At 46.3% G+C, this 21,049-nt stretch overlaps 3 protein-coding genes and 1 long non-coding RNA gene across 6 annotated transcripts; 2 read left to right on the top strand and 2 right to left on the bottom strand.

Moving 5' to 3' along the window:
- Window positions 1-3,647: 3,647 nt before the first annotated feature.
- LOC100840357 (WAT1-related protein At5g64700) lies at window positions 3,648-6,502 on the top strand. 2 transcript variants are annotated; one of them, XM_024457387.1, is made up of 7 exons: window positions 3,649-4,004; window positions 4,146-4,208; window positions 5,063-5,179; window positions 5,361-5,598; window positions 5,677-5,835; window positions 5,951-6,102; window positions 6,261-6,502. In XM_024457387.1, exons 1-7 carry the CDS (start codon window positions 3,781-3,783, stop codon window positions 6,328-6,330), a joined length of 1,023 nt encoding a protein of 340 aa, XP_024313155.1. In that variant the 5' UTR covers window positions 3,649-3,780; the 3' UTR covers window positions 6,331-6,502. The 2 variants fall into 2 exon arrangements, with proteins under 2 accessions (XP_024313154.1, XP_024313155.1); XM_024457386.1 differs by having other exon boundaries at window positions 3,648-4,004; window positions 5,361-5,835.
- Window positions 6,503-9,065: 2,563 nt separating this feature from the next.
- On the top strand, window positions 9,066-10,380 carry LOC100840669 (ethylene-responsive transcription factor 1B). Its single transcript, XM_003559050.4, has one exon. It carries the CDS (start codon window positions 9,085-9,087, stop codon window positions 9,937-9,939), a length of 855 nt encoding a protein of 284 aa, XP_003559098.1. The 5' UTR covers window positions 9,066-9,084; the 3' UTR covers window positions 9,940-10,380.
- Window positions 10,381-13,053: 2,673 nt separating this feature from the next.
- LOC100840970 (nuclear pore complex protein NUP98B) lies at window positions 13,054-16,961 on the bottom strand. Of its 2 annotated transcripts, none has more exons than XM_010230717.3 (6): window positions 15,901-16,961; window positions 15,683-15,750; window positions 15,509-15,559; window positions 14,993-15,052; window positions 13,944-14,906; window positions 13,054-13,436 (listed from the first exon to the last, which is right to left on the bottom strand). In XM_010230717.3, the coding sequence occupies exons 1-6, from the start codon at window positions 16,235-16,237 to the stop codon at window positions 13,428-13,430; spliced, it is 1,488 nt and encodes a 495-aa protein (XP_010229019.1). In that variant the 5' UTR covers window positions 16,238-16,961; the 3' UTR covers window positions 13,054-13,427. The 2 variants fall into 2 exon arrangements, with proteins under 2 accessions (XP_010229019.1, XP_010228995.1); XM_010230693.3 differs by having other exon boundaries at window positions 13,054-13,446; window positions 15,901-16,959.
- A 2,736-nt stretch (window positions 16,962-19,697) lies between these two features.
- On the bottom strand, window positions 19,698-21,037 carry LOC112272050. Its single transcript, XR_002965740.1, has 3 exons — window positions 20,665-21,037; window positions 20,379-20,547; window positions 19,698-19,996 (listed from the first exon to the last, which is right to left on the bottom strand). It is a non-coding gene; the product is annotated as an uncharacterized LOC112272050 (long non-coding RNA).
- Window positions 21,038-21,049: the final 12 nt, after the last annotated feature.

Consider the following 21,049-nt stretch of genomic DNA (forward strand, 5'->3'; position numbering starts at 1 on the left):
ATTTTGAAGCGTGGCCAGTCGGTCAAAAAGAGAAAAATCACATGATTTTTTAAGGGACAAGTTGCCCGTCTTCAGTTGTTGATGATCTTTGATTAGCTGAACTTGAAGCATTTGGCCGGACATGCATGCACGTGTTATAGTACGATCCACTGTTTTTTATCTCGCCCTTTTCCTTCTGATACTCATGCCAAGTACTACAAAATCTCATCAAACATCCAGGAAGGAGGCCGGAGCCGGCCCATCAGAACATATTCTAAAGAAAGAAAGCAGTCTGCTGCCCAGAGAATGGAACAAATTAAATTCCAAGTCATAACCGTGTTTTCTTTGCGCACCAACAACTCCCTCCTTTGCCCACTCTTGGTCTTTTTAATTCCTTCCTCCTGTGCAATACTCCAAATTCCGATCCTTCGGTCGAGAACTTGCATGTATATATATGGATCAGGATCATTGTTTGTCTCGCTGAAATATGCACCTAGAGAAGCGGGGTACGCTAAAATCCATGTTTTCCATACAAATAATACTCGGCAATTTCCATAGCAACAGATGGGCCAAGACAATGTACATCACCTTCCTTTTTGCAAGTAATAATAGGAAAAATAAGAATCCAAACGACCATATTTGGCGTCCAACAAAGTAGTGAGGTTTGAATCTGACTCATATAACATCTGCTTGTTTTAATGTCACTCTTGCTTTTTGGGTCGGCCAAAAAGCTTTTCCTAAGCCGCCGGTACCACGACTTGAAATTGGATGTTGCTGCCTGCCGTTGCTGCTCCTTCTCCACCCCGTCTTGTTCCTCCTTCCGTTCCCGCTCCTTCTCCGTCCCGCCTTGTTCCTCGACGTCGACGAATGTGAGAGTGCACCTGACGGGAATGTAGTCGTTGTGGACAGACGAGGCCATCTCGAGTTCACTCCTCTTAACTGTGAGAAACGCGTGGCGCCAACTGTCCTCGTCTAGCGTGTGCTCATCGTGGAACACGGTGTGCTCCCAGGCATTGTTCAAGATCTCGATGGAAACAATCGTGCCCAAGGCCGAGCTTTTGATGTCGGTGGAGACAAGGATGCAAATGTAGGTTGGTACACCCTTGATAAAGTGCAAGGGGCACACCTCGACGCGCCAAAGATGTTGAAGGAAGTAGAGGGTCTTGATGAGAATGGGCACAGAGCCGTTGATCATCAGCCCAAGTTTGAGTAGTTAGGGATGGGGAAGAGACACTTTTCGGACTCCGTCGTCGGGGACGAGAGACTGTAAGAGCGTGGGGTCGGTCTCTTCCCAATCGTGATAGGCTTGGACCCCATGCTTATTTCGTTTCGATTAGGTAGGCTTGTCGTAAGCTGGTCCCAATACTTGTATTTTGCCTCTTGTTGTTGCTCCTTGTCCATCGTTTTGCCTTGTTCCTTAATGTCAAGGAACGTGGGAGTGCACCTGATGGGGACGTCGTCGTTGCGGACACACGAGGACACCTCAAGCTCACTCCTCTTAACGAAGAGACACCTGTGGCGGGTATCGTCGTTTAGTGTGCGCTCATCGTAGAAGACAGTGTCCTCCAAGGTATCGTTCAAGATCTCGATGGAAATAGTGGTGCCCGAGGCCGAGTGTTTGATGTCGGTGGTGACATAGACGCAGAGGGTGGTTGGTACGACATTGACATAAGTAGTGGAAAACACCTCGACGCGCCAAAGATGTCGACGAAAGTAGAGGGTCTTGACGAGAATGGGCCACGAGCAGTTGTCCATCATCCACAGTTTGGAGTAGCCGGGGATGGCGAAGAGCCACTTGTCGGATTCCGTCGGGGTCTCGAACGACGGACTGTAAGAGCGAGGGATTGATGTATTAATCCCCGTGGCAGCATGCTTATTGGAAGACTAGATAGGCCTGCCTTAAGCCGACGCCATGGCTTGGACTTGCTTGTTTCTGCCTTGCTTTGTTGTTTCTTGGTGTCGCGGAATGTGAGAGTGCACCTGACTGGGACGTTGTCGTTGTGTACACACGAGGCCGCCTCAAGGTCTCTGGTGCCAAACCAAGAGAAACCCCCGGCGGGGGCAGGCGTCGTCGATCAGCGCTTGCTCATTGCGGAACACGCTGTGGTCCTAGGTATGGTTCAAGATCTCGATGGAGACCGTGGTTGCCAAGACGGAGTGTTTCATGTCGGTGTAGACGTAGATGTAGAGGGAGTTCGGCATGCCCTTGACCGAAGAAAAGCAGGAGACCCTGACGAGCCAAAGTTGTCGACGGAAGTAGAAGGTCTTGACAAGAGTGCTGCCGGAATCGCCCAGTTTGGAGTAGCCGGGTCGTCGGACTCCGGCGCCGAGAGTCGACTGCTGGTGACCATGGTTACGTGTGTGTGGGTCGATGATAATCAGTGTCTGCGCGTACGTGGCTGATGGAGAAATAATAAATCAGGGCGAGCAATCAATATAATTAATCTGGTGTGTCCTCCGGCCTTAATCGGTGGCCATCTTTTAACATGGAAAAGGGAGATGGACAGGAATAGGAATCGGGGATATTGTTTCTGTTGGAGACGGAGAGGTTCAGGGCGGTGGCCAACAGCGCCTCGACGGCACCTCTGCTCTCCGATCCCGACTCGATCGGTATCTCTTTCATCGATTCCGGCCCCATCGACACCAAAGATTGTTGATTTCTGGCACACGTACAGGGGAACAAAGTTGCAGTCTGAAAAAAGAAAGAAATTACGGATGATTTGGAGTACTCCAGTGTGCAAAATTGGCCGTGAACATTCGATGAGAACAAATCTAAAAATCGCCTTGGGAAATCCTTGTGCATTTCAGGGAAATCGTGTGCTCCAAATAGGAGTGCCACTGTGGTTTGCATGTGGCCCTCTAAATGGTTTTGTTAACCAACATGCAAAACAGACGATAGGCGTCCGCAGCAAAGAATTCAATTCATGCAGCCCAAGGCATGCACTTCCGCTTGCCGTATCGCACCTGGACGTGCATGCGCAACAACCACCAGAGTCCAGAGCTAATACGTGATTAATTCCATTTAGGCATCCCATTACACTTGCACGTGAGCACCTAAACTAATGCATGATCATGCAGAATTTGATCCCTATATCAAGCATTTGGCCGGGCATGCATGTGTATTAAATTACGATATGCATGTGTTGCCGACTCAGGCTGGTCGCAGTGCATGGTAACTTAGAGTAGTAACATGTTTTTGTTACTACTCTAAGTTACTATCTCTATAGTGGGTAGTAACATATATGTGGTGTCATGCATTGTGTTATTTATTAGGTTGTAGACTCATTTTGTTTTGGTTTGTGTGATGTTATGGTAACATATCTAGTTACCACAAACCTTTCTCTCCTCATTAATAAGATGCCACATCACCAAATTTGCTTAGTTGACACTTATGTTACCATCTTTATTACTTCCACTGTGACCAGCCTCGGAACGATTAATTTTGAAGAAACGAGTCGATCTGCTGCCTAGAGAAGAGAACGTGAAGCACATGCAATCAGGAGGGACTGTACACGGTATGGAACAAATTAATTATTTCCAAGTCCTTAAACCGTGTTTTGTTTGTCCACGGACCAACAACTCCTTCACCTTTTCCCTTCCTCGTGTGCAATGCCCCAAATTCCCATCCTCCGATCGCTCGACAATATATATATGGATTAGGATCATTGTCTGTCTCACTGAAATATGCATTCATATACTACTACTCTCTCCTAGCAAGCTAAGCTAAGCTAAGCTAGCCTCGATCACCATATCAACTCACAGCTAGCTAGCTTGGAACTAACTTAATTGGATCGGAGATCGATGGACATCAACGTCCCCCCTGAGACGACGACGTCATCGCCGGCGTCGGCGTCGGCGCGGTGGACGACGCCCATGGCCATGGTGCTGGTGCAGCTGTTCATCACGGGGATGATCTTGCTATCCAAGGTGTCCATCGGAGGCGGCATGTTCATCTTCACCCTTCTCGCCTACCGCAGCTTCTTCGGCTCTCTCTTCATCCTCCCCTTCGCGCTCATCTATGAGAGGTACGTACCATACGCCTATCTATCATGCATGCACACATATCAATTGCTCAAAATTAACATCATTCATGCATTGCATGGCATGGCACCAAGTAAACCTAAAGTAAATGATTTGAAGATTTCGTTCGTTCCATTGATCTGCAGAGGAAAATGGAGGAACATGACTTGGCTTGCCCTTAGATGGATCTTCTTGAATGCATTTATCGGGTATGTGTATGTACACGAGTTTCTTATATGCATGGCACGAATGCTCATACATATATGTTCTCCTATACCGTACCATTCACAATATCCAAATGAATCTATTTCATAAATTTAAGGCGCCTCAAAACCAGGCTTTAATATGGCAGTCACCTAAAATATTTGCCATCCTTTGCAAGTATAATTGTAAATTTCTTGATAGTAGATGCTTTGTCACTCTGTGCAGATCTAGGATGCAAGAGTATTTTTTCTTAACTTCGTGTCGACCAATTACTTAGCCATGATATTTCTTAGTGGAGTATTCACTATCTCTCGACACACACTAAGCTCGGTGGACATTGGACATTTAAGATTTTCTGTACCTAACATTGGCACTTCAATTAATTCCTATCTTTATATATAGGGAAAAATATATACATTTGCTTGTGTTTTTTAAGTGAGGCCGTCTAACAATAAATTAGCTTGTGATTAATTTGATCCACGCTCACGGTTGCCTTAGTGAGCCAATTAAGGATTAAGACATGATATATATATAGCTAGGAGACGAATCACCAAGTGGCAGATTCTTGATCAGACAGCTCCAAAAGGCCGGGTTCTGAAATATCATGTCTCTCTTTTCTGCAGTTGACATTCTGTCTTTCCATTTTCACAGCAAGTTCAGAATCTTATTTTTGGACGGATCTCTTGCTTAAACTTGAGCTACATGCTCCACCAGACATATTGTAGTGACTACAGTAGGGTGTATCATTTACGTTAGCAATTGACGAACATAATACCTATATCAAATTATCTTGTTACATCATGCATGGCATGCTTCTGATTATCACATATATGGTGACACGTCAGCATGCATGTTACAGGTACTCCGTTCCTTTGAGTCTATACTACTACGGCCTCCGGGATACCACGTCATCTTATGCCGTCATATTTATCAATATAATCCCACTGGTCACCTTCATCATCTCCCTAATTTTCAGGTGCTTAATCTCCAGCCCTATCTAGCTAGCTAGGTACCGGCAAAAAATGTGCTTCCGGTATCAATTTTCGACATGCTCAAAATCATTTTTTTTATAGTGCGTAACTTGCAGAAAAACATATGTATCAACTTCAAACTTGAAACCGATTCCGTCGTCTCACTGTATGTTTTGAACATGTAAGAATGGAGACCTTGCAAATTACAAGTAAACCAGGGTCACTGAAGATATCAAGTGTTGTTCTCTCTGTTGGAGGCACAATGCTCATCAGCCTTTACAAGGGCAAGACGCTCCATCTCTGGAACCCAATCTTTGAGGAACATAACAAGGAGAAACAATTGGAGGTGGCAAGCAATCAGCTGAGAGGGACAATCTTCCTGGTAGCCAGCAGCTTTGCCTTTGCTTGCTGGTATATAATCCAGGTGACCATAATTATATGTCCATGCCCTTCATATCATGTATGTACCGACAGACGATACATAGTAAAACTTCTATTGCAGTCAAAGGTTAACAAGGTGTATCCATACAAATACTGGTCGTCCATGGTGACATGCCTAATTGGAGGATTGCAGACAGCTCTTGTTGGTATTATATTGAGAAGAGACAAGAGTGCATGGAAGCTAGGATGGGATCTGAACCTGCTGACCATTGTGTACTCCGTGAGTCATCTGATCATTTTACCAACATATATATATTCCTAAAACCGACCTACATTGTGAGAAGCATTTGAAACTATAAATAAATCTCTTATGATTTCCCTTTTTTTTAACCCAGGGAGCACTTGCAACGGCAGCAAGATATAGCCTCAACTCATGGGCCGTGGCTAAGCGAGGCCCAGCATATCCTCCAATGTTCAGCCCATTGTCAGTGGTGTTCACTGTGGTGCTGGCCTCTGTCTTCATAGGCGATGATATAACAGTAGGAAGGTATATTATCTTGCACACATGCTCAAACCAGCGCCGGCCATCGTGTTTTCTTCCGATTAATTTGCATCGTGTAGTTTCGTTATCTTTCTAATATTTCTAATTTAGCAACAGGTTTATTGAACTAATATTCTTAATTCTTACCGTTATCCTGTTTGCAGCATCTTAGGTACAGTAACGGTGATTGCTGGACTCTACGTTTTCCTATGGGCGAAATCGAAAGAAGTCTGAGGAGGAATATATAGATGAATAAGATGGTAGCAGCAGAGTCTTAGCAACTGTAAAAACAAGCAGATTTTTGTATATGTAGATGTCCAAATTAGGCGTTGAAACTATGTATCAATGTGAAATATTATAAGCAAGTACTCGCTCCGTTCCATAAAAATTGACGCGGCTTTGACTACCTCTTGCCTCTAGTTCAAAGCTGTGACAACGAGGGAGCATATGCTATGTCGAACCAACAATTTCGTCAGGTCAGGTCAGGGCAGATCATATCGATCTCATCCATGGAGACCTGCCATAGCTGCGAGGCCCTTATGCGTTGCATGGTGGAATTGTATCTGCTTCAGAGTGCGGCCAGATGCAAAATTAGGTAGAACTAACGGCAGCATACTCCGGTCCGGCCTACATGTCGAGTCAAACAAGGATCTCTCTTATGCATGCAAGTCAAAGTTGGAAACTCAAAGCTCTTTTTTGGTATACCAAATTGCAGTAGGTATTTAATCTCACTTTGATCGAACCTTTCTTGGTCCAATATGCATGCTCTCCTACAGTACCTGGATGGAATTAACTAGTTAAACAATTTCAAGACATACATATACTTAGCCTTCTTTATGCCCAATTAAACATTCGGATGGAATTTGGTTGCCCAACCTTTATGGGATATAGATGCCCAAGCATCTGGAATAATCATGGAGCAAAACAGATTATGGACTTGTTTGACTAGGTACTGACAAGCTACATAGCCTACTGGTATTTGGTCAAAACGGAATCGGTCATGAGTGACGTCACATTTGCATGGTCCGGATGCAGCAGCAGAGTGGAGGCGACAATAATTATGAATAATATCGATCATTACACCAAGCAAGGGAGGCATCCTGAAGGTCAAGATGGAGAAGAAGCTTACCGTCATGTCTGGAATGGATATAGAAAGTTCCTAGGTTGCTTCCTGGGGGCGTTTTGGGCATTGGGTTGGAAGCCAAAGCCCTAAATTGGCAAGCACCAAGACACAGGCTTCAGAACAGAACCAAATGGTGGGTGGTGAGGTGAGCGTGACAGAGTGCTCTGCTAAACTGGATTCGTGCCATAATTTGATCGATCTGAGGAGATACTAACAATTACTCCTATTAGTAGGAGTACGTAGCTACTGGAGTATATTAGTTCAAGTGCACTAGTGGATCCGGGTTGATCCATCCATCCATCTATTCAAAATAATAACGGTCGCTTTTTTCCAGCATGCCGGACTAGATTCAATCACGCTCGTGCGCCCAATTACTTAGATGCAGACACGAAGTCGATGGAATAATATTTTTTTTGCGAGATGGAATATATTTATCCATGGAAAAAAAAGAAGATGATAGAGAATGGAATGTACTCCATACAGACAAGGCCCTAGCTACTTAATCTTCTACTCCGAATGCGTCACATCACAGTATCACACACATCACGCATGTGTGCAAGTGCAGAATTTACCGTGGCGAAGAAATCCAGAATTTACTTTTTTCTTAGCATAGAGACAATGCTCGGTTTTTGTGTCTGAAAATGTTGTCCTCCGGAGGCAATGAAGTGACGTGTCATCCATCCGTGCTTTTGTCGTTTGGTCGATGTGGGTCCCGCCGGTCTTGGAGACTTTTTGCTTGCAACTTGACCAGAAATGCCTAACCGTAAAAAACAATTTCATCACTGTGTTTTTCTTCTGGACGGGGACCCCGACCTGTTCGTGTATTGACGCCCGCCCGATAGCAGCAGATCCATTGTATCTGGAGTAATGCATTTGCGCTGGTTATAAGATGAGACAAAGTGAGTGACACACTGACAAGCTAATGAGCACGTGGCCTTAACACCAAGGAAGGAACCTACGTACTTACGTAGGAGAGATGGAAGCGGCCGGTTGAGATGCAGGAGTCGAGGTGCAATGGGCTATAATTGACGATACCATTGACAATATGATACTAACATTTGACGGTACCTATTATGCTAGCTAGGAAATTTCAGATGCATGGTAACAGCTAATCGATGATACTAACTAGTAATAAAGTAGTGCCACTGGCAAATGCATGGATGGATACAACGGTCAGGTGCGATGGACCTGCAGAAATTGACACACGTGCGTGAGGCTAGCTTTGATCACGATCTGCCTGCAGCATCATAATCTAATCTTGGCAGCACTCAGCTCAACTCAACTTACACCACCACCTAATTATCACCTGCGCAGTGCGGTGGATTGGATTGGATCGGATTGGATTGTATTACAGGAGTACGAAAGGCCGCTACTCGCACTTAGTTGATCTGATCAGCAGGCCCAGCTACAGTAATTTAAACAGGGTAACTTGACCTGGCAGTCTGGATATGATCCGTACCATGAACTCTTCATAATCGTAGAATGAGATGCTAACATGCTCTCCTCAGCTTAGGTTACATACACCTACTGTAGCCTAATTTGCGTTCTCAATCACCAGAAGATTACTGTCACCACAAATTTTCGCCGCATACCATGGATGGAATTTTGTGTACTCTTTTACCACCCTAAATTAATCTGCGTCTCAATTAATATCACATCAAACAGAAATCTGCAACCATCTGACATCATCGTACGTATAAGCAACGACGAACATAGGCAAGGAATCCAGAAACATCTCAGGAAAGAGCACCAAAACAGAGCACTTTTCCAAAAACCCGATTCTGCCCTCCTCTGCTTCTCACCACTATAAAATGCCGCCGCGCGCGCTTACAACCGTTTCAACTCGACATCGAAAAATCAACCCCATGTCTGGTCATCCAAGAACCACGGCTACTTCTTCTTCTTCTTCCTCGTCATCTTCTTCCTCCCCGCGCCTCACCACCGGCGTCGTCAACTTCCTGGCCCGCCGCGCCATGACGGCCACGGCGACGCAGCAACGAGCAGCAGCAGCAGCATTCCGCGTCCCTCTCGACTCGCCGGGCTCCTCCACGGGCTCCGCCGACTCCGCGCCATGGAGCAGCGCCCGCGCCCCGGCCAATTCTCACGACCTTCTTCTCCCCTTCGACACCAACGACGCCGACGAGATGCTGCTGCTCGACATGCTCTCCTCCCAAGCGGCGGCGCCCATGGCCGAATCGCCCGCGCCCACCACGCCGGCGGCGCCGGCAGTGAAGCAAGAGGAAGAGGCGGCCGCCGGCAATGGCTCCGGGCGCGCGTTCCGCGGGGTGCGGAAGCGGCCGTGGGGGAAGTTCGCGGCGGAGATCCGGGACTCGACGCGGAACGGGGTGCGGGTGTGGCTGGGCACCTTCGACAGCCCGGAGGCGGCGGCAATGGCGTACGACCAGGCGGCGTTCGCCATGCGGGGCGGCGCCGCCGTGCTCAACTTCCCCGCCGAGCAGGTCCGCCGCTCGCTCGAGGGCGTCGCCATGGACGACGGCCATGGCCACGGGCCCGTGCTCGCGCTCAAGCGCCGCCATTCCATGCGCAGGCGTCCAGCGGCGGCGGCGAGCGGCAGGAAGGCCGCGATGAGCAAGGGGCCCGGCCGGAGCCAGAGCCAGCCGGAGGGCGTGATGGAGCTGGAGGACCTCGGAGCAGAGTACCTCGAGGAGCTGCTTGGCGCCTCTGACTCCCAGTCACTCTGGAGCCATCACTCTGTCTAGCTGAATTCCGAAACACAAGCTTCAGATTCAGAATGGCAGAGGCATCGAGAAGAAGCAGCACGGCCAGAGAAGAAACAGAGGTAGCTGCTGATGTATGGCTTCAAGACGACGATTGATTGACTGATGGATCATCCAACGGTCAATAGTGCAATAGTGCAAATTGTGTTCTTGTTTTCTCCCATGTTTCTGGCTTGGTCTCATCTAGGAGTAGATACTTGCATTGCAGGGTTGGTTTTTCTTGGTTAATTTGCAGAGAACGGGCTTGAGAAATTGTCGACGGGTTGTTTGGAGATCCAAAGGTCTGCTTTTGGCTTCAGTCAGTCAAAATTGCTGTACATTTTGTAGACAATGGAACACATGCACCGAGCGATGCACGCAACCGCAGACCGTTTGTAAACTAGCTCGACGCAATGAGACGCATTATCCGATGGATTGGAGCCATTTTTATTGTTTACAGTTCTGCAGAACTAAAGCACTATACTGATTTTCTTGGAAACTACATGCCAAAGAACAGATGCAGGATATGATGGTTAGAAGAAGAACAGAGGGAGCGCGCGAAAGGCTGGGAGTGTGGATAAAGGCGGCGCGCCATATTTGAATTTGTCTCGGGAGGGTTCGTTGAATGGAGCGTGCTGACGTGCCAAAGAACAACTCTTTGCTTGCATCCACAGATGCTCATGCATGTCTAGACCAGGTCAAGGAATTCGCCTGCCGGGTCAAGCCCAAACCTTTTGTTCTTGTTGGCACTAACTCCAGTGGCTCTTCCTTAACCTCACGTGCGCATATTATTATAATACAGTATGCAAACAATTGGTCCTTTTGATCTTGTTCGCGACGAGCTAATTATGTTCTCAATTGTCAGAATCAAGAAGATGAACCAATTAATCTCAATTCGTTTTTCTAGATAAAGTTCCCTCCCTTTCCCTTCCATTTGCCTTTTTGCTCTCTCTACCCTACCTTGAGTTGAATAAACGTAAATTATAGAGACCGGCACACCTGATCGACATTAAAGTAGCAACAGCTTGTGCTAGTATGACCAACTACTGATTTCTATAAGCAAAAAAGAAAAGCAGCAGCTACAACTGATTAACTAAGAGCGTGTGGCAAATTAGTCCTTGAACTCTCAAAAGTCTCTGACCCTTTGATTTGGGTTCACAATAGCTAGCTTAGCTTCGTCTAACTAACAACCTTAATTCTACAAAACCAGCTACCAAAGCATATGCACAAGATTGAGGCACGTGCATGAAGACAGTGACACCGGATGAAGTTGCGGTCACCAGCAGAAGAAGAAGATCATCTCTCTCAAAAAGATAAAATATATATATATATATTGAAGAACTAATAGTCGATCCACTAGTATTAGATGCATGTGTGTGTATGCATGGGTGGACAGGGACAAACAAGCAAGCACGGCCGTAGGATCAATCCATCAACGTTGCTTTCATCCTGTCACGTGACAAAAGTCTACCTGGGCAACTGACTGTCTGATGCCAACGCCTTTCCGATCTTGACCTTATCTTGACACTGCCGTCCTTGATTAATTTACCCTAACAGTGCTTTCTTGGACATAATTACCCTTGCAGCTGTGCTTAATAGAAGACAATAGTACTAACTTTTACTAATACAACTTTGGTCAGACCTTATAGTACTAGTTACTAGTATGTGCTAGGAAGGATGTTTCTAAGACCAGATCATCATGTATCTAAGACAAGGTCAGCTGAGTTAACTACTCTCTGCTTGCTGTATGTTTCTCAGAAACATCCTCCATAGTAGATAAAAGAGTTTCGGTTAGGTGTGCCCAGATATCCAACACGTGCAAATTGCATACACATATTTTCGAGCAAATTGCACTAGTTTAGTGGCATCAGACATCTATGCTTCAAATTCATCGTCCCTCGGACGAAATCAGCCAGATCCCACTCTTCTTTCTCCTGCCCTGGGGAAGAAGAATTAATCAAGATGCGGCCAACTTGCATAAACAATATGCAGCACTCGCATTGGGGTTGCCATCCATCCATCCATCTGCATGCAGTTGATGCAGAACTGCCTGCATTTTTTGGAACCAAAACAACCTTTAATTGCCAGACAAAGAAGAGGGGATAGAATATTCTCTTGAGGCATGAAGCTGCACCTGCAATAGACCAATAGTGCATGTGATGTTGATGTGCACTCATATGACGCACCTTTCAATTGGCAACCCTGGACAGGGACTTCAAGATCATCTCTTCACCAGTACTACTTGAGAGGTGAGGGGTGATGAACCTGGGATTTACCTGATGATCCAACTTGCCTGCCTGCCTTCTTGGAACCACTCCTCACTCACTTACAAGGTTCTCAGAAAGTTCCATTAGCAAAAAAGAATTTCTGCCAGTTCAAGTAATAATGTACTACTGTCTACTACAGTACTACTCCTATTAGTGAATTCCTTTCTTGAACTGCAGTACATGCATGCACCACCATCAATACCGGTCCCTGTAATGCCTTTAATCTATAAATGGATGCTTCCTGGAAGGAATGAGATACACAGATGACCGGCAGCTTCCAACTTGATCAGCAATGTCGTGGCATAGACGACCAAAGTACAAGTTCCCCCTTTCCATGCATGGGTTGCTTGTACGTAAAGTTGCTCTTCATTTGTTAAAACAGCCCAGCATGCAGTACATGAATGGATAAACCTCAGACAAGACAAGAAGAAGCTTCTTCCGGGAAAGAGTTATATATGTATAGTATCTAACTGATGAGGATTTGTGCTTGTGCTGTAAATGAACACATCCAGCATACACGTGAGACAAGAAGCAGCTTCCAAGAAAAGAGCCAGATAACTGACGAGGACTGTACATGTGTGTCTTTCTTTAACGAAAGGGAGTGTGTTTTTATGCTGAAAGCGTGATCAAACACTCGCAGAAAGTTTGAGTTTGATTTATCAAGCAACATTAAATTTCATTGAAGCTATGACAAATGCGTTCATTCAGCAGTCCTTCATGGTCTTGGGGAAGACCTGATGGTCCTGATCATGCCGGGAAACCTGGGAATGGGACTGATTACCTTGAGAAAACATGTACAGGCCATCACGGCTCCCTCTCCCATATGGATCCAGATGATTGCCGTTACACATATAGCAAATTGGGTATCAAATCTTGCGAGACACAAATTCAACCACCAACCAGTCTGAGCACTATTTCCAGACTAAAACTAGGTTCAGTTTTTACAAGAGATACATCACCTGCAACGCCAGTGAAAAACTCACAAAGCAAAGCACCATGTCAGCTAATAGTACACACTATCGTATGCTATCATCCATCAGAACTGTACGAACAAAATGCTACAATTTACAAGGAGCTTTGCACATAGATGATGAATAGGCATCTGAAGGTGGGGTATCTAAGTCCCAAATTATTCAGGTCAGCTTTCTTTAAGAAAGAATTCAGGTCAGCTTTTGGGAACTGATTGTTCTCCCCTCTCACTGAAGCTTAACTGTTCCAACTCCCTCAATGCCACTGCAACAAGCTAACGAAAACACAGTTAGTGTACCGACTCAAGGGGCAGACAGTTGGGTGTCATCAATCGAAGAAAAAAGATATATGTGACTTTTCAACTTAAACATGAGTGCAAGGAAATTGAAAGATAGACAGTAACATATGGTAATGCCAGAAAAGAGAAGGAAAAAAACCGGTTGTTTAGACACCGAAAGCTTTTCAGATGAATTGTACCAAAGAAATAACATCTGCAGTATTCAAACTGTATACTATGGTCTATAGGGAAAGATTATTCAGATGGCAAAAACTGACAATAAAGTAAGGATATGCCATCGGAGATAATGAACATGACTAGTATGTGATCCTATCCTGCTATTATATTGTTCTGACGACACACAAGAATTGGTCGTGCAAAATTCATGCTCCAGGCGATGGACATCTCTTGTTTAGTGGCTGGCCCAGTTTATCCTTCATTGCTATCTTGATGGCATGAAAAATTCTGGCTCAAAATGAAAAATGAGCACTCACCCTGTTGGAAGCTCCACCTTGCAGTCTGGGACTTCTACGGGGCTCGGAGTTCTGATTTTGCCAAAATGACGGACTGTTCTGGGCAGTAAATGGTGGATAATTGTTTTGCAAAAAGGACGGACTGTTCTGGACAATGAATGATGGACTATGGTTTTGCAAAAAGGATGGACTGTTCTGGACAGAGAATGATGTATTATTGTTTTGCAAGAAAGACGGACTATGCTGGACAATGAATGATGGATTATGGTTTTGTGAACAAGATGGACTGGTCTGCACATTGGATGACGGATTTTGACTATGCAAATAGGTTGGACTGTTATGGACAGTGGACAACAGATTATGGTTTTGCAAATAGGATGGGCTGTTCTGGACATTGGACGCTGGAATTTGGTTTTGCAAATAGGATGGACTGTTAAGGACAATAAAAGACGGACTATAGTTATGCATATAGGATGGCCTATCCTGGACATTGGACAATGGAATTTGGTTCTGCGAATAGGATGGACTGTTATGGACAATGGATGATTGATTCTGGTTTGGTGAATAGGAAGGATTGTTCTGGACAACGGACAATGCATTCTGGTTTTGCGAATAGGAGTGACTGCTCTGGACAATGGATGATGGTTTCTGGCTTTGTGAATACGATGGACTGTTCTGGGCAATGGATGGCAGACTACCACTCCCTGAACTGCCATCTCTACGGTTTTCCCTTGATTCCTCTCGAGTTTCATTCTCTCTACTAGGGGCAGCATTATGATCCTTCCGCGAATACTGAGTGGCAGCAGCTCTAGCCCCGGCTATTGCTGCGGAGACACTTGGAGTTTTCACCGGTGCGGATTTCGAAGAATCAAAAGTAAGAGATCCTGGCTTGAGAGAGAATTGGTTTCTGGGATCTGGAAGCGGAAACTTGACAGGCAGTGGGCCTTGAACAGGCGAAAGACCCCGGACTGCTCCCTCATAGATCTGTGAAGCGACACACAACACAGAGTAAGGTCAAAAGGTCATGAGACCAAAAGAAGGATGCATTGCTTATGTTAAGCATAACTAACCCTTCTCTCCAGATTGTAAACACCCTGGTAACCGCGCATCTCAAACGGAACCACCAACTTCTGCAGAAATCAGGGTACATAAAATTGTCAGATGAAAAAATGACAGGCATCCCAGTATCAGGTATTGTGCAGTGATCAGCAGTGGTTGACAAGGTGGGTATTGAAACTATCCAAACGACAGTTGCACCATGCTTAGTACTCCCTCCGGTCCTAAATACTTGTCGTGGTTTTAGTGTAAATTTGCACTAAAACCACGACAGGTATTTAGAAACGGTGGGAGTAATTACGATCAATAGATTCAACCTTTGCGGGTGTGGTTTAATTAAATTATCGTCAGTGTACAGAAAACCAGTGCAGCAACTTCTGCAGAAATAGTGTACAGAAAATTGCCCAAAGAAAAATGACAGGCATCTCAGTCCCAGGTGATACAAGGTGGGTTTTGGAACTAGGCAAGATAGTTGTCAAACATTGTAGATGTGGTTTTAGGGAGACTTAATTCAGCAACCACCGACCTACCTGTGGATTCTCACAGAGCCAGCAAAAGTCAGTCAACCCTTCAAGCCTGACCTGTGTCAATCAATTCAAGAACCAAGTTCAGTCATGTCAAGCGTGGCATGCACAAGAAAGACAAGCTGCCAAATGCCTTGCACAAATATAGGCCATGGACATAAGAGGAAAAAGGGGCCGTACTGATTCAGGCACATCCTCCCAGCACACCAGCTCTTGAGACCTAACACAGCCTACCACTTCAACACATCCTGTCGCAGTAGCACAAAACAGGCAAAAAGAAAAGCATTAAAAGAAGACAAATGCGGGCATAGTGGTACGAGGAAGAGCTGCTAGCAATGGTGGGAGTGGTGTTTGGCCGGAGTAGGGTTTGTAGGGTAGGGTAGGTTGGGTGTACGGACCGAGAAGGCGTGAGACGGGGTAGTGCTGGGGGAAGTCGATGTGGGCGACCCCGTCGACGGCGTGGATCTCCCTGTAGAAGTCCTCCATGGCGGCGACGGTGTCCGGGTCGGGGACCTTGGACGCGGCGTGGATCCAGAGGCGACCGGTGACCGGGGCCGGCCAGGAGCGGCCCTCGACGCGCTTGATGCCGTGCACGAGCAGCGACGCCCACGGCTGGTGCATCGTCAGGCAAGGGCTCCGGTACCTGCCGCTGCCATTGCCGCCGCCGCCGCCGTTGTTGTTGTTGTGGGCGCCGGCGCCGCCGAAGCCGTGGCCCCTCGACTGGCCGCCGCGCATCGCCGGTAATAGGAGAGGAAGATTGGCGGCCGGAATCAATCGGATGCGGCGCCGGCGTGGAGTTGCGTTGAGTGGTGGATTCCCCTGCTTGCTTCCCGCCGCCGGATGGATGGAGACCGGTGTCGTGTGCTCTACGGCCGGGGACACTTTGTTTCGCTGGGCTCAATTCAATTACACGGAGTCAAAACGAGCCTTAACTTAACCGGCCATGATTTTCTTATGGGCCTGTCGAACTTTCCATCACGCTGAATCTCATCTGTCAAACTTCCCTTTTCTTTCTCCACGGCCCGCGCCACCTGACGTCAGTCAGCCCTGCTATGCGAGACCTCGATCAGCTACCGAGCCGCGAGGTCCGTCTCCACCTCCCGCGCTTACCCGGGCGTCCCCACCTCGTCGCCGCTGCCTACGCCGCAAGCTTCTACGGCAGCGCGGCCGACCGTGACGACCACGGCGAGGAAGGCCTCAGTGGCCAACGCGGCGCCCCAGATCTGGACATCCTCCGGCCGACCGTTCGGAATCTGGCCGCGGCATGGCGCTGGCAGTCACCGGCGGCGTGGACCTGGCCGGCAATGGCCCGCGCTCCCCTTTCGTCCGCCGCTGACGCCGTGGACGAGCAAGTTCGTCCCACAGGCGACGACCCCACCCACCTCATGAAGACCAAGCAGCTAGCTCCTCCACCTTGAGATTGATTATTTGGAGAAGAAACAAAGAGGAAGAAAAGATGGAAAGGGAATCAATCCGTGAAAGAGACGCGGTGAGAAAAGGAAAGGGGCAGGGTGTGCGGTTGTACACGGCCCGCTTAGTCCGCACCGCCACTCTGCGTTGGCACGCTCGTGAATATGAATCGGATCATGATACATAAGTGTAGCCCGAACAGTAGTACGTGATACATGATTGTCCCCACACACACACACGTATGCTGTTTTGTAAGACCAAATCTTGGAATTTGTGAGAGCAGAAATAAAGAAAAGCAAGGCATGACAGGTCACAGGTGCCTAAATATTTCATGATCGCGCACATGATTGATCTTGGACAAACCTGACATCGTTTTCGTTTCCAACAAGTAAAAGAAAGACACCGATGCCCGTACGGGAACCGAGTCACCGACGTATTGCCTTTCCCCTCCCGGAAAATGAGACGCATTGTTGCTTTCTTGACGGCGGCGGATTTCGAGGTTAGGGTCCCGATCCGCCGGGTACATACATACATGCTTCCATTGATTAGTTCGCCGACTCTTCTTTGGACGGAGTCGCACAGATCGGTGAAGCGGCGGCCGCCTGTGCGAAAGTTGGAGCTGACGTCGAAGACTTCGGGAGGGAAGGCGCCGGAGGAGTTGATACGGCGGGTGGAGGAGTTGGATGCATCAATTGCGGGGGAAGAAGGAGGCGGCTGAGGAGTTGGCACGGGCGCTGCCTGGGGAGCTGAAGGCAAATCTCGTGTATTTTTTATTTTGTTGCTCCATTGCAACGCACGGGCATTTCAGCTATATCTAAAAAAATACGGACCGTTCCCTTCACCGTCGTTTGTCAAACTTTTCAAAAAAATTGTGGGACCCCCAAAATGCATATATATTAGGCATACTAAGCCGACTGGTCCGTTACCAGAGTCCATCGCCGGCAGGATTGGACCGGAACTCCGCGAGGGAGTCCATCGCCAGCGGGATCGCTACCAGAGTCGGACAACAACTCCGAATCTGACGAGAAAAAGATCGCTCCGCCGAAACACTACGGGAGTCGGAAGATGCTAAATTACACGAGGAGATGGCGAATTGTTAAAAGAAGCTGACTGGGCGAGAGAGATGGCCCAACAGGCCATGTTGATGGATCATCGAGTCATGGGCTACTGGGCCAATTTTGCACTTGGTTTTTATTTATTATTTTACAGCAGGGTTCATCCGTTAATCCACCTATACCCATACCCTACCCATGACTAATCGGGTGAGCCATCGGGTATACCCTTGGACGTAAACGTCGACCCATATCAGACCCATCCGTCGGCGAGTTGCCACATTTAATACTTGCCGGCCATATAAGACGGATTCCAGCTGCCACACAGAGACATGACTACCAGCAGACAGATAGCCGAGAGGCCAACGACGTCAAGTTGTTTGAACTGCCTACAAGTTAGATCCGCCGAACAACTCGAGCAAATAATTGGAAAAAATTTACACGTGCACCGCTAGTTTATTAATTAGGCTTGATTTAATCTAATATTGATAAGCTCATTAAGAAAACCAGCAAAATCAGATTAGGCATACTCAACAAAATAATCAAATGTCTATACTCATAAACGAACATCCAGCTGCCAAAACATAAATTTGTTGCCCCTTCTAACTCTTTGTTTTAACGGGTGAAGCGAGATAGTGGAGAGAAATAAAAAAATTAAGTGATTCCGTCTTAAAACTTCTTTGACCGGGTAATGTTATATAATTTTCAGAAGGAAGTGTATTGTTCTATTTTGAGAAACCAGAGTATTAAAGACATAATCTTCGGAAGAAACCTTTTCTAAAGGGATATTTGGTGATCGTTAAAGAAGAGCAAAGAGAGATTTTGATGCATGTTTTTTAATGTATCATTTTATTTTGTTGTTCCATTGCAACGCACAGGCATTTCAGCTATAGATAATAAAAATATGGACGGGACTATGGGTGCCCGTGCACTATTGGGATGCCCCCGATGCACACCCCATGTATGGAAAGTTCTTGTAAACTTTTCATATTTGGAAACCTCATGTCCCCACGCCCGCACACATCCCGCCGCTGATTTGAGGCGCGCCGGGACCAAGCCGCGCTCCCACCAGGCTGTCCCAAAGTTGCCCTCCGTGCAAGAAAGGAAAAAGGCAGAATAAGTAGAAGGAAAAAAGGACAGCGAAAAAAGTAGCCCTCCCGATGAGGAATCGATCTCGTTCGTCCCCAACCTCGCGTCTTCCTTCCTAGATCCATGGGGCCTACACCATGAACTTGCTGCCTCTCTTGTAAAGCAAGTTGGTCACCTCCAGGCATCTTCAACGCCCCCAGTTTCAGAACAAGGTATCAAGGCACCACCCCAACCCCTAGCCCATCTCCCTCCCTCAAAATTCTTGCTTGCTTCGATGAAACATACTGGGATGATTCATCGTGGGCCGTGGGAGAAAAAAGGACAAAACCCCTAGAAAACTTGCTTTAATCATCAAACCAAAGCTCATCAAACCAAATCAAGGCTAAAAGGAAAAGGAAAAATGTTGCATGCATCCATGATCCTACACCAGCATCGAAAAATATGGTTCAGGCTAGGGAATTTGGGCATGCTGAGGTCAGGAAATTGCATTTTAGTTCATAATTATGCTATGCTAAAAAAAGGCACCAGGAAGCAACAAAAGCTGCCATGTAGTACTAGACTATGTAAAGTGCATCATATAGAAACGGTGCTTGGTTTTCATGCATAGGCAATTCATGAACAGGATCATATATTCAGCTCCTAAAGCTACTTTGCTGCTTGGCACATAATTGTCAGATCCGGATCCAAACTAAGAACATTCTAATGGTAAGAAGGTTGTGGGACAACAGTATTTCTGAAGCGAAAACAAGAGGCATTGCAGGCGCTGTAGTACATAGAAAACACCCATGCCAAAAAGCTTCCTGAGAAGAGGTGCCCCGCTGTGTTTGCAGTCATTCAGGATGAGAAACACTTGTTCCTATCAAAAACTTATGTACAATTGTTGCTTCTGTACAAATTGTTGCTAAGGCAAATTGTTTTGCTATTCTCTTTGCCTTCTTTACTTCTGCACAGGTTGTAATGATCCATTAGCAAAGAACATAAAGCAGGTTAGATTGGCAAAAAGTTGTGTAAATGTGAAAATTCTGACGAAACACTCGGAATCATAAATGTGAAAAAGGGCATGTATATTGATAGTTGCTTTCTTGCAGGCTGGACAAGTTACTCATGTTTTAAGAAAGTTGAATAGAAAAATTCTGACGAAACACTCGGAATCATAAAGTTGCTTTACAGATTTGACGGGCGGCCTCTTAGGCGGGAACATTGCCTCACATGCAAGTTACTACCATTAATCAGAGGAAAAGCATGGCTGACAGAAAAATGCAACTTGCATTAACAAAAGTGCACAATGAAGCCCAGTAAAAGCAATAAAAAGTTGGGCAAGTTACCTATTCAAGATTGAGGACTGATTTCCAATCAATGGTGTTTCCCTTAGAGTTCATCCATGCGTGGGTAAGCAACTTCCTTATGTTTGGGATTTTTGACTGTTCATAATCAGTAGGGTTTCTGCCATCCCATGGTTCCGCGTTCATGAGCATGAATACGCCGCAATCGTGACTTCAGATGCAAAAGACAAAAAAAAAAGGCAGCAAAGAAACAACACAAGTTAGCGTTTGCTCGACCAAGAAGAAAGCAACAGACAAAAATCGAGCCCTCTGTATGGCAAGTTCTTACATATTTTCTTGCTTTGGGCCCCCACATCATGTTACTGGAATTTGTCTATTTGCACTTTTGATCTGCGGAAGTGTGATTTTCATAAACCTGTAATGAATGCTACTAAAACATTGGCGCAATTAGTCAGACTCTTGTCGCCTAAGGACCGCAATGAATCGAAAACTTCATATCTCCAGTCCCTTATGTTAGGTTGAGTAGCCAATAGTGTCTTGATAAATCAGGGTGGCTTGGATCTAGTAAGCTTCAAAACCTTAGCAGCGTTGAGTCTCATTTTAAACCCAAAATACTCGAACACCGAAATATTTTTCCAAATGGCTAACTCATACAGTAATGTACGGAGCATGAAACTGTGAGTTGAATGTGTTTTTCTTTTTTAAAAAAAAAT

Source organism: Brachypodium distachyon, chromosome 1 (assembly GCF_000005505.3).
Source record: "Brachypodium distachyon strain Bd21 chromosome 1, Brachypodium_distachyon_v3.0, whole genome shotgun sequence".
In the NCBI taxonomy this organism is placed as follows: domain Eukaryota; kingdom Viridiplantae; phylum Streptophyta; class Magnoliopsida; order Poales; family Poaceae; genus Brachypodium; species Brachypodium distachyon.